Genomic DNA, 14,578 nt, shown 5'->3' on the forward strand with positions numbered 1-14,578 from the left:
TTTTTCTTACACATTCATAACAAATTCAGATGCACAAGTGGCCAATCCATTCTATAATGCCACTAGATTGTAGAATCTTCCAACTCATGACTGGAAAAAAATCTTGACTATAATGTAGTTCAACAAGTCATCAAATTATAAAATTCCCTGTACTCCATTAATTCCAGGGCCATCAACTTGCTTTTGAAGACTGCCGGTAACAGAATCTCCTATCTCCTTAGTGATCCGTTTTCTATTCGAACATCATTGATAGTCAAAAACTTTGCTGTTTTCTGTTCATGAAACAATGATTTTGTTTGCACATTTCAGTCATAATAAATAAGACCAATCAGTCTTCTAAATGATAATCCCCTTTTTCTTGAAATATTTCAATAAACAGTTACTATGTGATGGAAGCCTTATTGTCTGGGTTAAAATGCTAAAATATTTAAATTTTTATTTATTTGAACCTCATTAACGTTTGTTCTCCCATTCACCAGTCATTATTTTTAGAGATATGTCCTGTAAGCAGACACTACCAAGCGTGTTTTAAAATTCATTTTCACTCTTTATTTATTTATTATTAGTAGTATTTTTTGAGACAGAGTCTCACTCTGTCACCCAGACTGGAGTGCAGTGGCGCGATCTTGACTCACTGCAACCTCCACCTCCAGGGTTCAAGGGATTCTCCTGCCTCACCTCCTGAGCAGCTGGGATTACAGGCCCATGCCACCCCACCTGGCTAATTTTTGTATTTTTAGTAGAGACAGGGTTTCACCATGTTGGTCAGGCTGGTCTTGAACTCCTGACTTTGTGAGCCCCCCACCGCGGCCTCCTAAAATGTTGGGATTACAGGTGTGAGCCACTGCACCCAGTCATTTTCACTCTTAAATACTATCAGGCACACAGTATGCAAAAGACATCGTAGTAGGCACACAGCATCGGGTGCTTAGTTATTTCTTAACAACCAAATAATTATAATAACGGTGATGTCAACAAATACTTGTTCACTATGCTGCTTTATAGTTTAAAAAAAAGTTATAAAATTATTTTCTTAGAATTTGAGTCAGATAGATAAGGAAAGTCTTGTTTTAAAAAATAATATAAGTAGAGCTTATTTGGGCCAAGCTTTAGGATTGCATCCCAGGAACATAGATTTAAGTTGCCCTGGATGCACACTCTATGAGCAGCAGTTAGAAGTGGATTTTTACTCTAGACTGGGCAACAGAGGGACATCCCATCTCTAATAAGGGAAGTCTTTTAAGTCTTAATTTTAGTTGGAAGATAATGGTGATTGTAACTGGCCCAAGTAAATGACAGATAGTTACAGGAATGTTATTCAAGTCTTTTAACGCCAAAGATCAGGTGCTCCCTGCTGCAGTTACCAACGATTCTTATCTTTTTAAAAATAATTTTTGATTCCTAAGTAGTAAAGGTGAAAGATCTCTTGTATGAACCTCCGTCATTTACAATTATTAAGTAACACCGAAAAAAACACAATCTTTTTTTTTTTTTGAAAGAGAGAGAGAGAGAGAGAGACTCACTCTGTCTCCCAGGCTAGGGCGCAGTGACACAATTATATCTCACTGCAGCCTCAAACCCCTGGACTTAAGCAATCCTCCTGTCAGAGCTTCTCGAGTAGCTGGGACTACAGGTGTACACCACACATCTGGCTAATTTTTTTTCTTTTTGGTAGAGACAGAGTGGTGCTATGTTGCCTAGGCTGGTCTCAAACTCCTGGCCTCAAGGGGTCCTCCCGTCTCAGCCTCCTGAAGAGGTGGGATTACAGGTGTGAGCCACCATGCTAGCTAAAACCAAGATCTTGATAACACTCACCTAAATTAAGATTATTTTTCCCCACATTAGAAAAAGAAAGAAACTTACAAATGTCACATAATAGGAAAAAACCTAAGAAACGAGATGTACTCAATCCAAGACACAAATAGTTTGCCAAGAAGAGAAAGGTAAAGAAAAACTAGGACATGCATTATTTTCCCCCCACAAAATTAAGACTTCAGAACATTCTTTTGATATAAAAGAAAAACATTAGAATTATGTGATTCCCTGCAAAGGACTAAGAAAATTAAGCACTAATCAAAGATAATCTTTAATTTTCATGCCAACCAATAAAAACAATTCCCTCACCTGAACAAGGGAGTCTTCCACTTTACAAAATCACGAATCTTCCTGTACCAAAAGAGGTTCACTTCTCTTACAGCCATCCTGGCTGAGGAGTGTGTCTAAATAGTTGGGTGGCGGGAAGATCAGATTACTCTTCCGCTTCCGCCTGGAAGGAAACTCACCTGAAGTCGCCTGGGGTCTCCTTTCGTTTCAAGTAAATCCTGAGTTGTGAGAAGAGACTCGCTTTTCTCACAGCTCTCCTGGCTGATGAGGGTGTCCGCATAGTTGGGCTGGGGGAAGATCAGATGACTCTTCCGCGAGTCTGCAGTGAGTGAGACCTCGTGGGAATAGGTCTGCAGGAAAGCCCGCACCCCGTCCACGCCCACAAAGTGTGAGCCGGGCATGGTCGCCAAGCCACCTCCCAAAGCCTGCAGCCGGCGTGACTTGTGCCAGCGCCGAAGCCTGAGCGCCAGCAGCACGATGACGAAGGCCAAGAAGACGCAGGAGACCACGGCCACCGCCACCACCAGGTACAGCGTGAGGTCAGAGTTGTGAGAACCGTCGGAGGGCTCCAGGCTGCCCAGGTCGGCCAGGATTTCCGGGATGCTGTCCGCCACAGCCACGGTGAGCGTGACAGTGGCGGAGAGAGGGGGCTGGCCGTGGTCCTGGACGACCACCACGAGGCTCTGCTTGAGCGCGTCTCTGTCCAGCAGGGCCCGAGCCGTGCGCACCTCGCCCGTGTGCAGCCCCACCGCGAAGAGTCCCGGTTCGCTGGCCTTGAGCAGGCGGTAGGACAGCCAGGCATTCTGGCCCGAGTCTCTGTCCACCGCCACCACCTTGGTCACCAGGTAGCCGGGCTCTGCGGAGCGGGGCGCCAGCTCCACGCCGGTGGAACCGTCTGTGGGGATGGCGGGATACAGGATCTCGGGCGCATTGTCATTCTGGTCCAGCACAAACAGGCTCAGTGACACGTTGCTGCTAAGAGGCGGGTCCCCGCTGTCGCTGGCTGTCACCCACAGCTGTAGGTCTCTAAACTGCTCATAGTCGAAAGAGCGCAGGGTGTACAGAATCCCAGTGTCGGAGTTGATGGACACGTAGGAGGACAGGGGCGCCCCCTGGAGGGTGTCTTCTGCCAGTGAGTAGGAGACTCGGGCGTTCTGGTCCATATCAGGGTCCAGTGCATTCACAGAGAAGATGGAGGCGCCCCTGGGGTTGTTTTCAAGGACATAGACTGAGTAGGATGAGTGGGGGAAGGTGGGCGGGTTGTCGTTGGTGTCTGCCACATTTAGGGAGATGATTGTTTCTGTTGACAGAGGTGGTGTTCCTTTGTCCGTGGCTGTCACAGTAATGTTGTATAAGGATACCTCTTCCCGGTCTAGAGCTGCATTTGTCACTAATCGATAATAATTGCTAACTGACTTTTCCAATTCAAATGGGAGACTTCTCGGGATGGAACAGGTTACCAGGCCATTCAGGCCAGAGTCTCGATCGAACACTTGAAAAAGAGCGATGACTGTTCCTGGAGGTGCACTTTCAGCAATTGTTCTGCTTCCAGATGTAACAACCACTTCTGGTACATTATCATTGACATCCAAGATAGTTATTAAGACTTTCGCTCTGTCTCGAAGACCTGGCTGATCCCGGGCTTCAACACCCAGCTCATAAAATCTCGATTCCTCATAGTCTAGATTTGCAGAAGTTGAAATTTCTCCAGTCAAAACATTCAAACAGAAAATTTGTGAGATCTTTTCTGTAATCTTCACAAAGTAATAAGTTACTTCCCCGTGGACTCCTTCATCCTGGTCGGTGGCATTTACTGCCAACACTGGTGTGCCAACTGGCAGGTTTTCAGGAACACTTACACGGTAGACAGGCTGAGTAAACACTGGAGCATTGTCATTCACATCTACAACTGTTACCAGAATTCGGGCAACGCTTGAGCGGACAGGGTCACCGCCATCCATGGCAGTAAGGACCAGGTGGTAAGCGGCTTCTCCTTCCCGGTCCAGGGTGCCCTCCAGCACCAGCTCCGGGTACTTGGGCCCATGGCCTTCGCTTTGCACGTCCACTGAGAAGTGACTATTACCACTGAGCTTAAAGCCCTGAAGGGAGTTTATTCCCACATCAGGGTCATAGACCTCCGTTAGTGGAAAACGAGAGGATGGAGCTGCATTTTCGAGAATTTTCACTTCCAATTCTTCTTTTAAGAATTGGGGTGTATTGTCATTAACGTCCACTATTTCCACTTCCACGGGATAAAGATTCAGTTTATCCTCGACAAGGATGTTAAAACTCACCAGACACCGCGGGCTCTGAGCACAGAGCTCCTCCCGGTCTATCCTACCCGCGGTGACCAAGCTGCCGCTTCGCGGGTTCAGAGAGAAAAGCTGCGTCCTACCTCTGAAGACGATGCGGACTCCATGCTCCGCCAGCTCCCGGGGCTCCAGTTCCAGGTCTTTGGCGATGTTGCCTACGAAGGAGCCTTTCTCCAGCTCCTCGGGAATAGAGTAGCGGATCTGCGCTGCCGCGGCCCCCCACAGCGTCCCCAGGAGCGTGAGGAGCAGGACCTGCTCGCTGCGCAGCGGACGCCTCTGCAGAGGCGCCATTACTGGCTTATTAGAGACTTCTCTGGGATTAAGAAGAGGAAAAACAGGTCTTCATCACTTTGCTCTTCTCAGAAATAGCGGTGAAGTTCCTTCAACAAGCAGAGACCGGATGCGAAGCGTTTCAGGTCAGAATTTCCGCACAGCTTTCCTGCTTTCCTGTCTGATTTGCTTTGTGGTTGGAGGATGTAACTCAAGTTTCCGTTGATTTTCTTGCCCGGGTTAGTGAACAGCGACGCTCAGAGTCCTAACTTAATACTGCATCGTTTTGTGAAACTATCATACAGAGGCTTTTATTTCTGCTAAATCTGCATAGATGACACTCATAATATTTCCCTTCCCAAGACAATGAAGCATTTAGAAGAGTGCAAGAGATTATTCTGAATAATTTTAAATGTTCTCTGATGTTTACCATTCATTTTTATGAAAATATCTCTTAGGATCTTGGGGAACAGAAATAGTATTACAATCTTCTGTAAATTTTGAATTATCATATTTCACCATCATTTACACTAGTCCCACTTTCAATAAGGGTACCAACAACCACAAACACATTTTTTTTGAGACAAACTCTCTCTCTGTCTCCCAGGCTAGAGTGCAGGGGCACAATTATAGATCATTGCAGCCGCAACCTTCTGGGGTCAAGGGATCCTCCCACCTCAGCCTCCTGAGTAGCTGGGACTACAGGCATATGCTACACAAACACATTTTGAACCAATTCACTATAGTACCCAATACAAGAGTTGCCATTTGAGATCCATTATTTCTTTTGATTAGCATAGAAATTAAAAACTGCCCTGACACAGGCAACATCTGTGTATACTTTAAAAAACATGCAAAGGGAAGTAAAAATATTATATATAGGTTACATTAAAAAGTCTTAAGATATACATTATGTTTAATATATTTTAGGATTGACTGCATTAAAACAAAGTAAACCACTTAATTGTGCAGATTTGTGTCTAATTCTGGATAGATATGTCTGAAAATGACAGTGTGAGACAATACTGTATTAAAAATGTTTCAGATTATAGTGTATTAGGATTAACAAAAATTTCAAGACTATCAAAAGGAGGCTTTCTATGAAAGAACAACTGCCATACAGATATTCTACAGGAAATTCTACAAAGAATTTCCTAGGCACCCTACTCCACACCCAGAAAATCAATAAAATAATGTAATCAGGAAATATTTAATCTGTAAACATTTTATCTCTAAATCAATGAATTGAAACCCAATTATATTTATGGAAGGAAAGGTTTGAAGAAACTCACCTGTTGCAAATTGCCTGAATTAGAAGGCATTTTTGGATTGTCATTACTTTCAAACCAAGACGCTTCATCACATAGCAGATCTTGTGGTGCAGCATCTTCAGCCTTTATATTGAGAAATTTAAACTCGGTGTTTGAGGAATGTGAGGCAGCACACAGACTGTAGGAATAAAGCAAAGTCCTTTCACTGTAGTTGGGGAGAACTCCAGGTACAGTCTTGGAGTAGAGACCAGGCTGAAAGTAGCCCTCAGTGGCGGGTCTGGAAGAGCGTCGCAGGCGCAGGGCAATGGCCAGAATCACAGCGAGGAGGAAGAGCACTGAGATCAAGGCCAACGCCACTATTAGGTGAAACTAGTACTGCCTGAAGGTCAGAGGGAGTGGGACGGTCGCTAAGGTCAGGTTGTATCTCTGGCAAGCTATCTGCGAAGATTAGGTGCAGCGTGACGGTGGCTGAAAGAGGCGGCTGTCCTCCATCACAAACAGTGACCAGCAGGCGCTGGCAGGCGGCCTCCCTGTCGCCCAAGGTACGCGCCGTGCGCACCTCACCGGTGCGCAGCCCCAGGCTGAGCAGCCCGGGCTCGCTAGGCTGCTGAATGTGGTAGGACAGCCAGGCGTTGGGTCCCGAGTCTGCGTCCACCGCCACCACCTTGGTCACCAGGTAGCCAGGCTCTGCAGCGCGCGGCACCATATCGAAGAGCGCAGAGCCGTCGGGCCCCAGAGCTGGGTACAGCACCCGCGGTGCATTGTCGTTGCGGTCGCCCACCAACACCTGCAGGCTCACGTTGGCGCTGAGCGCCGGCGAGCCCTGGTCGCGGGCCTGCAGCGTGAGCTCAAAGGCGCGCAGCTGCTCGTGGTCGAAGGCTCGCTGCGCGAACACCACCCCGCTCTGCGCGCTCACGGACACGTAGGACGACAGCTCCCGCGGCTCCAGGTCACTGGCCACGATGTAGTAGTAGACAAGGCCGTTAGGTCCCAAGTCGGGATCCGAGGCGCTAACATGCGCAATGGAGGCTCCAGGCGGGTTGTTCTCAGCTACATGCACCGTGTAGGAGGCCTGGTGGAAAACTGGAACGTTGTCGTTGACATCAAGGATGTGCAGAGTGATGGTCTTGCTGGAGGAGAGCGGTGGATTGCCTTTGTCGGTAGCTGTGATCGTCACATTGTATTCTGGGATCTGCTCCTGGTCCAGGGCTCCATCTGTCACCAACCTGTATATGTTTTTGGTATCTTGAACGATTTTAAAGGGAAACTTTCCTTTTAGTTGGCATAGGATTTCTCCATTAAATCCAGAATCTAGATCATGTGTTTTGATCAGGGCAATAGCAGTCCCCAGCTCAGCATCTTCTTGTATATGTTGGGATTCAAAAGCCAGGGTTATCTCCAGGGCATTGTCATTTTCATCTGAAATATCTATCTGTACTTTACAATATGTAGTGTGATGTCCACCATCCTTTGTTTCCACCCCAATTGTGTAGCTATCACTCTCTTGAAAGTCCAGTTCTCCAACAGTGGTGAGTTCCCCCGTTTTACTGTCCAGCTTGAACAATTGTCTCACTGCCTTACCAATACTGATGAAGGCATAGATGATCTCGGCATTAACACACTCATCCAAGTCAGTGGCCATCACTTTTAATACCAAGGAGCCAGCGGGCAGGTTCTCTGCAACACCGACCCTGTACATGTCCTGAGTAAATACTGGGGGGTTATCATTTGCGTCTGCGACAATTACCCTGATCTGGGTGGTACAGCTTCTGGAGGGCTCGCCCCCATCCACAGCTGTGAGGACCAGGTGGTGATGCGGCTGCTCTTCCCTGTCCAGGGGTGCTTTCAGTACTAGTTCTGGGTACCTACTGCCATCCAGGTTCTCCTTCTGAATTAAAAAGAAGTGCGGATCAGGGCTGAGGTAGTACTGCTGCAGCGAAATGACACCTACATCAGGATCCTGAGCAGATTCCAAGGCAAAGGTGGCTCCAGTGATCGCCAGTTCGCTGATTTCCAGCTCAGTGATATTTTCGCTAACGGTCGGTGGGTTGTCGTTAATATCCTGGATCAGCACGGTTACATGAGAAAAGTTTAAAGGCTTTTCAGCAACCATTTCAAATTCCAGAACACACGTTGACTTCTTGCCACAAATCTCCTCTCGGTCTATACGGTCGCTCACAAATAAGTCCCCATTTTCGGGGCGCACGGTAAAGAATTTCTTCTCTGCAATAACCCGCAGGTTCCGAGTGGGTAAATCCCCTACGCCAAAACCCAGGTCCTTGGCGAGGTTCCCTACCAGGGAGCCTCCTCCGCTATTCCGTCCAGCTCCTCGGGAATAGCGTAGCGGATCGGTTGGGAGAGCCCCTGGCCTAACAAAGAGAGCAGGAAGAGAAACAGCATTCGCCTCCGCTCTGCTGGGCCGCTCCATCCGGAGCTATTTCCCATCCCCCTCTCTGCGCCTTTGCCTTTCTAAATCCGAGGAGAGGAGATCTTTAAATAATCCCAAGACCTCTCTGAGCAGAACCAACTATTTGTTTTGTCTTGGTGCTTGGATTCTCTGATGGGTGTCTCCGCTGCAGGAAGCCGGATAGAGAGTACACTTTTCTTCCAAGTTGGCTGCGGCGGGAGGAGCCAATACTTTGCACAGCACTAGCCAAGACCGGCACCCGGCGCCTCCGCTGCAGAACTGCAGCAGTGGTGACTAAATCCTCTCCAAATAAGGAGCCAGTTAGGAGAAAAATCGGCAGTGTACTGATAGTGATACTTTCTTCCCATTTTAAAAGAACTTTTAAAAAACATTAAATATATTTACTATATCTTTAGTCTGTTATTTCTTTTAATTTGAGCTTCATCCATCCAAATCAAGTACCTTTTACTTCTCAAAGGGCAGAGATAATCTTGCTCAATCCCGTCATGTTTTTTAGTTTCTATTTTCATAAAATGGTCATAATAACATCTTTTCTGCTTACTTCAGTAGAAATGAGGACCAAATAAAATGATACATAGAAAAATCATACGAATGAAAGCTATTTTTGGTGATGGCAGAAGACGCAGTATAAAGATGCTTGAAATATCAGCTTCACGTGTATTGTTATTGCATTCTATTTCCTTTTCTTCTAACTTCTAAAAGTTATAATCTCATAGCTTTTAGTTTCATCCTATGTTTCACTTTCTTCTCTTTTATCTTTATTATTTCCCCCCAAAAGAAGTTACAGGTAATGAGGAAATGATTGACCTTATAAAATAGAAGTATAGCAAGAAGCAAGAGGGTCTCTTTTCCTTTGTTTCCAAGTGTCTACTTTTAATTAAATAAGTATGATTGAAATTTTTTCTTTTTTCTGTAGAGGTGGGGTCTCACTATGTTGCCCAGGCTGGGCGTCAACACCTGGCTTTGAGCAATCCTCCCACCTCAGCCTCCCAAAGTGCTGGGATTATAAGGCATGAACTACCCTGGACCAGATGAAAAACTTCCACAGAAGACGTTTTTTCATACTACATCACAATTGTTCTGAACCGTACTGCTTCTTCTCAAGTAGCCTGACAATGATGTGTTTATTAGGATTGGGGAGTGAATTGTGAGTCCTTATAATTATATTATTTAATTATGTAAGTAATCTTCCTGTCCACTTTTCCTTGGTCCCCAGTTTACCATCTGATCATACCAACCTTTTGTTATTTACACTTTTCCCTGGTCAATAACATGCCATTTTCCATGTTTCTGACAGGTATCTTATAGTTTTAATTACATTTCCAAACCAGAAAATCTTCTTAAAGAAATTATCTTTAGCCTACATAATGTATTGTTATTCTAAAACCAGGCAGGTGTGCAGCAATAAGCAATGAGTTCCACACTGAATTTACCTTATAGTGGAAAAGCATTATAGCATCTTAAACTAGTCATGATATCCAGAATTCTGGACAGCCACTCATTGTCACCTTTATACAAACATCAAAAACATAACTGACTCAAGACTTTGCTCCAAAACATTCCAAAGCAAGGGCCTTCCCACACAATGCCAAGTGTTCATTGTATGAACACTTCAATTAGTATGAAAAATTATTCTTCAGAACACATATAAAACTAAATACTCAGATATTTAAAAGTATATGGTATATATAGTACGTACATTCAGAATGTATGAATCAAGCATTTTATAAAGTCTGTTAGTAGTTTATAGAGGGTTTAAAGATATTTTTCCATTGCACAAAAAAGTTAACTCAGAGGAAGTGTACCCAAATCTATAACCTTTACTTTTTTTCCAAACACCCTACTCTGAGAAGCATATAACATTTTCTTTAAAAAAAAATGGAAAAGCAAGTTTTCAGATAGGAGTGAATGATGTCACACCTATTCTATAGATTCTCTTGTTACTCTTTGAATGCATTCACTATTCAGTGAGTTTGTACATTTTACATTTTGGTCAGAATGTCCGTGTGTGTATGTATGTGTGTTTGTGTGTGTGTATGTGTATATGTGTGTGTGTGTGTGTGTATAATTGACTGCTCTTTAATAATGTTTAAAAAATAAAAATCAAGTGATCTTAGGTTCTTTAATGTGTCAACTAACCTTTCATGTGGTTGAGTAATGTAGCTTACTATCCCATTTGTAATATTTTATTACCTTTTCCCCTTATTTAGTCATTATTTGAAGCTGATGCTCAAGGTGTTAAAAGTACAAAATTTGAAGGATTAAGAATATTTTAATAAGAAGCATCTGAAAATCATCTTCAGCAAATCAGATGCAGAATGGAAATCTAGTAGTCCTTTCATTACATAACACATCCTCCTGGAATTTGAGGAACTTAGACCAGTATTTCATTAAGGCACATCTATTAATTTAAGATGAACACATCCCTTAGATATGAACTTTAAAATTTTGAACCATCCTTAAATTGCATTCTTTTTTCAAATACAACCTTAGACTCAAGTAATAAAGAAGAATTGCACCTACACTTAAAGAAAAGCTAACATTTCAGTAGGTGCTGATTTTAATAAGTAAAGGGTTTGTCTACAACAGAAGATGCCAGGTGTGTGACATATTTACATCTATTGAATGCAGCAGTATGTAACTCTTTGGAGGCTTTACATCACAGAACAAAGCCCAACTTTAAGGTTCCTTTACACTGATTTCTTCTCTCAACAAGCCAATAATTACATGGCTTAACACAAACTTTCCAGACTTTAGAATGCTACATGTTATCATCACTATAAATTTAATCTACTTTTCTGATATTTATGATGCAGAAGTTCTCTGTACCTTTCCACTGATTTATGTAAATACTGTAAATTATTTCCTTAAACAAATTTCAGGTAGACTAAAATATCAATCCTACACATTATCCTTTCCAAAACACGTACACTAACGGTGTCTACGCAGACACTCAAAAGAGAACAATACATATAACAATTTGAATTAATAAAACATCTCTGCTATTAATAGAACTGCAGTTCCAATATAGCAAAATATTTGGGTAAAATGATTATATTTAACCACTTTCCTTTAAAGTATTTGTTTCACTTAAGTCTACAGATATCAGCTAGACTTCCCAAAACAGAATTTGAAAACAAATGGAGAAAGAATGAATTGAAAAAAATTAATCTCCAATAGAGCAAATACTATTCCACTATTTGCATAACTAGCTGATTTTGAATATGACAGATAAATGAAAAAAGAAACAGACAAAAATGTTCTGGTCATCCTTACTGAAAGAGAAAACTAACCTGAACTCGCCGTTCTTCTTTGTTTGCATCTACCTTATCAGACATCAGAAGAGGCTCGCTTTTTTCACAGCTCTCTTCACTAAGGAGCGTGTCTGCATAGTTGGGCTGGGGAAAGATCAGGTGACTCTTCCTCGAGTCCGCGGTGAGGGAGACCTCGTGGGAATAGGTCTGCAGGAAAGCCCGAACCCCATCCATGCCCACAAAGTGTGAGGCGGGCACACTTGCCAACCTGCTGCCTTCAGCCTGAAGCAGGCGTGACTTGTGCCAGCGCCTCAGTCTGAGCACCAGCAGCACAATGACAAAGGCCAAGAAGACGCAGGAGACTGCAGCCACTGCCACCACAAGATAGAATGTGAGATCCAAATCCTCAGGGTCAATGGGGGTCTTCATACTGCCAAGGTCAGCAAGGATGTCAGGGATCCTGTCTGCCACGGCCACTGTGACTGTGACGGTGGCTGACAGAGGGGGCTGGCCATGGTCTTCCACGGCCACTATGAGGCTCTGCTTGAGTGCATCTCTGTCCAGCAGGGTCCGCGCTGTCCGCACTTCGCCCGTGTGCAGCCCAACCGCAAAGAGTCCTGGCTCACTGGCCTTAAGCAGGCGGTAGGATAGCCAGGCATTCTGGCCTGAATCTTTGTCCACTGCTACCACCTTGGTCACCAGGTAGCCAGGTTCTGCGGAGCGGGGCGCCAGCTCCACGCCCGTGGAACCGTCGGTGGGGAGGGTGGGGTACAGGATCTCGGGCGCATTGTCGTTCTGGTCCAGCACAAACAGGCTCAGTGACACGTTGCTGCTAAGTGGAGGGTTCCCATTGTCGCTGGCTGTCACCCACAACTGTAGGTCTCTCAACTGCTCATAATCAAAGGATCTCAGCGCATACAGGACACCGGTGTCAGAGTTAATGGAGACATAGGAGGACAAGGGCGCCCCCTGAAATGTGTCTTCAGCCAGGGAGTAGGTGACTCGAGCATTGTCGCCACTGTCGGGGTCATGGGCTGTCACAGAGAAGATAGAGACACCTCTGGGGTTGTTTTCTGGGAGAGAGGTGGAATAGGAGGCTTGAGGGAAATTGGGTGGGTTGTCATTGACGTCTGCTACTTTCAAGGGGATGTGGTTTTCTGCAGAGAGGGGCGGGGTTCCATGGTCAATGACGGTTAAAGTGATATTATAATCTGAAGTCTCTTCTCTGTCCAGGTTTCTAGTTGTTAATAGGTGATAGTAATTATCAACTGACTTCTCCAGTTTAAAAGGCAAGTTCCTAGGAATAGAGCATGCAATCTCACCATTTTCTCCAGAATCACCATCATGTACACTAAACAGCGCAATTACAGTTCCTGGAAGACAGTCTTCAGAGAGGGAACTGGTCAGAGAGGTGAGGATCACTTCGGGGGCATTGTCATTCACGTCCTGTACTGTGACCACCACCTTAGCGCTGGCAAGAAGAGCGCCTCCATCCTGAGCTACCACTTCCATGAGGTAGAATCTGGATTCTTCATAGTCCAGCGGTTGTAGAGTTGAGATTTCCCCCAGGTTGGAATCAAGATGGAAAGTCTCCGAAATTTTGTCTTCTTCATTGCGAAAAGAGTAGGTCAATTTCCCGTTTATTCCCTCATCTGGATCCGTGGCGGTTAGCGTGAGCAGCCGAGTGCCCACAGGTATGTTCTCCGGAACACTCACGCTGTACTCGGATGGCGTGAACAGGGGTGCATTGTCGTTTGCGTCGAGTACTGTAACACGGATGTGCGTGGTGCCGGAGAGTACCGGGTCTCCGCCATCTAAAGCTGTGAGGAGGAGGTCATGAACAGTCTCTTTCTCGCGGTCTAGGGGCTGTTCCAACACCAGCTCCGGATACTTTTGTCCATCAGTTCCGCTTACCACATCCAGAGAGAAGTGCAGATTGGAGCTGAGCTGGTAACTCCGGAGGGAGTTCACACCCACATCTGCATCCCGCGCGAAGGGAAGCACTAAACGTGTCCCTGCAGCCGCATTTTCATTAACTTTTACTTTTAACTCCTCATCCCGGAAACGCGGGAAGTTATCATTAATATCGATTATTTCTACTTCTACTACATAAATTTTCATTTTGTTCTCAACTAAGATGTTAAAGTTCACCACACACAGCGGGCTCTGAGCGCAGAGCTCCTCCCGGTCTATCCTGCCCGCGGTGACCAAGCTGCCGCTTCGCGGGTTCAGAGCGAAAAGCTGCGTCCTACCTCTGGAGACGATGCGGACTCCGTGCTCCGCCAGCTCCCGGGGCTCCAGCCCAAGGTCCTTGGCGATGTTGCCGACGAAGGAGCCTTTGTCCAGCTCCTCCGGCATCGAGTAGCTGATCTGCCCGGATCCCGGTTGGCACAGCGTCCCCAGGAGCATGAAGGGCAGCAGCAGCTCTCCGCAGGCCCAGCGCCTCGGTGGACTCGCCATTGCCTTCTCTCTGCCCAATTTTCTCTTAGTTCTGGTTCAGCCTGCTGTTTCCTTATTTATCTAAAGCCGATGGGTACATATTCCCCGACGAAAATGGGCGTGGAGCGTTGGCTTTTCGTAGGAGCTTGTCTGGTTTGTGTGTTTAGTATGGAGGGAGCAGAGTCGGGTCGCCTCTGCTGCAGCTCCTTTCCCACTTTGGTCAACAGCGACGCTCAGAGTCCTAACCAGTGACTGCACCAAATTCCATTTTTATTTCTCCTAAGTTTAGTTGTAATTTTATTTCTAATAATGTTGCCATATCCTTAATGTTTAACTGTGTAACATTGTCTATGACTGTTAATTCAGCTTTAATTCTGAAATAGCAAGACTTCCACAATTACTGAGATCAATATTATTAGATTCCAATACCTTACAAAAATTTTATTTAATGTGTCACTGGGGGAGCCTATGTCCTTTATTTACCTCTTACCTATGTTTAGT

At 45.2% G+C, this 14,578-nt stretch overlaps 2 protein-coding genes across 2 annotated transcripts; both read right to left on the minus strand.

Moving 5' to 3' along the window:
- Positions 1-4,701: 4,701 nt before the first annotated feature.
- LOC105467242 (protocadherin gamma-B3-like) lies at positions 4,702-8,402 on the minus strand. Its single transcript, XM_071098280.1, is given in 3 exon segments — positions 4,702-6,326; positions 6,328-8,267; positions 8,270-8,402. Coding segments are annotated over 3 exon segments (2,451 nt in total). The 5' UTR covers position 8,402; the 3' UTR covers positions 4,702-5,947.
- Positions 8,403-9,366: 964 nt separating this feature from the next.
- LOC105466987 (protocadherin gamma-A5) lies at positions 9,367-14,098 on the minus strand. The gene is made up of 2 exons (XM_011716261.2): positions 11,678-14,098; positions 9,367-9,493 (listed from the first exon to the last, which is right to left on the minus strand). Exons 1-2 carry the CDS (start codon positions 14,096-14,098, stop codon positions 9,485-9,487), a joined length of 2,430 nt encoding a protein of 809 aa, XP_011714563.2. The 3' UTR covers positions 9,367-9,484.
- Positions 14,099-14,578: the final 480 nt, after the last annotated feature.

The sequence above is a fragment of the Macaca nemestrina genome, chromosome 6 (assembly GCF_043159975.1).
Source record: "Macaca nemestrina isolate mMacNem1 chromosome 6, mMacNem.hap1, whole genome shotgun sequence".
NCBI lineage: Eukaryota > Metazoa > Chordata > Mammalia > Primates > Cercopithecidae > Macaca > Macaca nemestrina.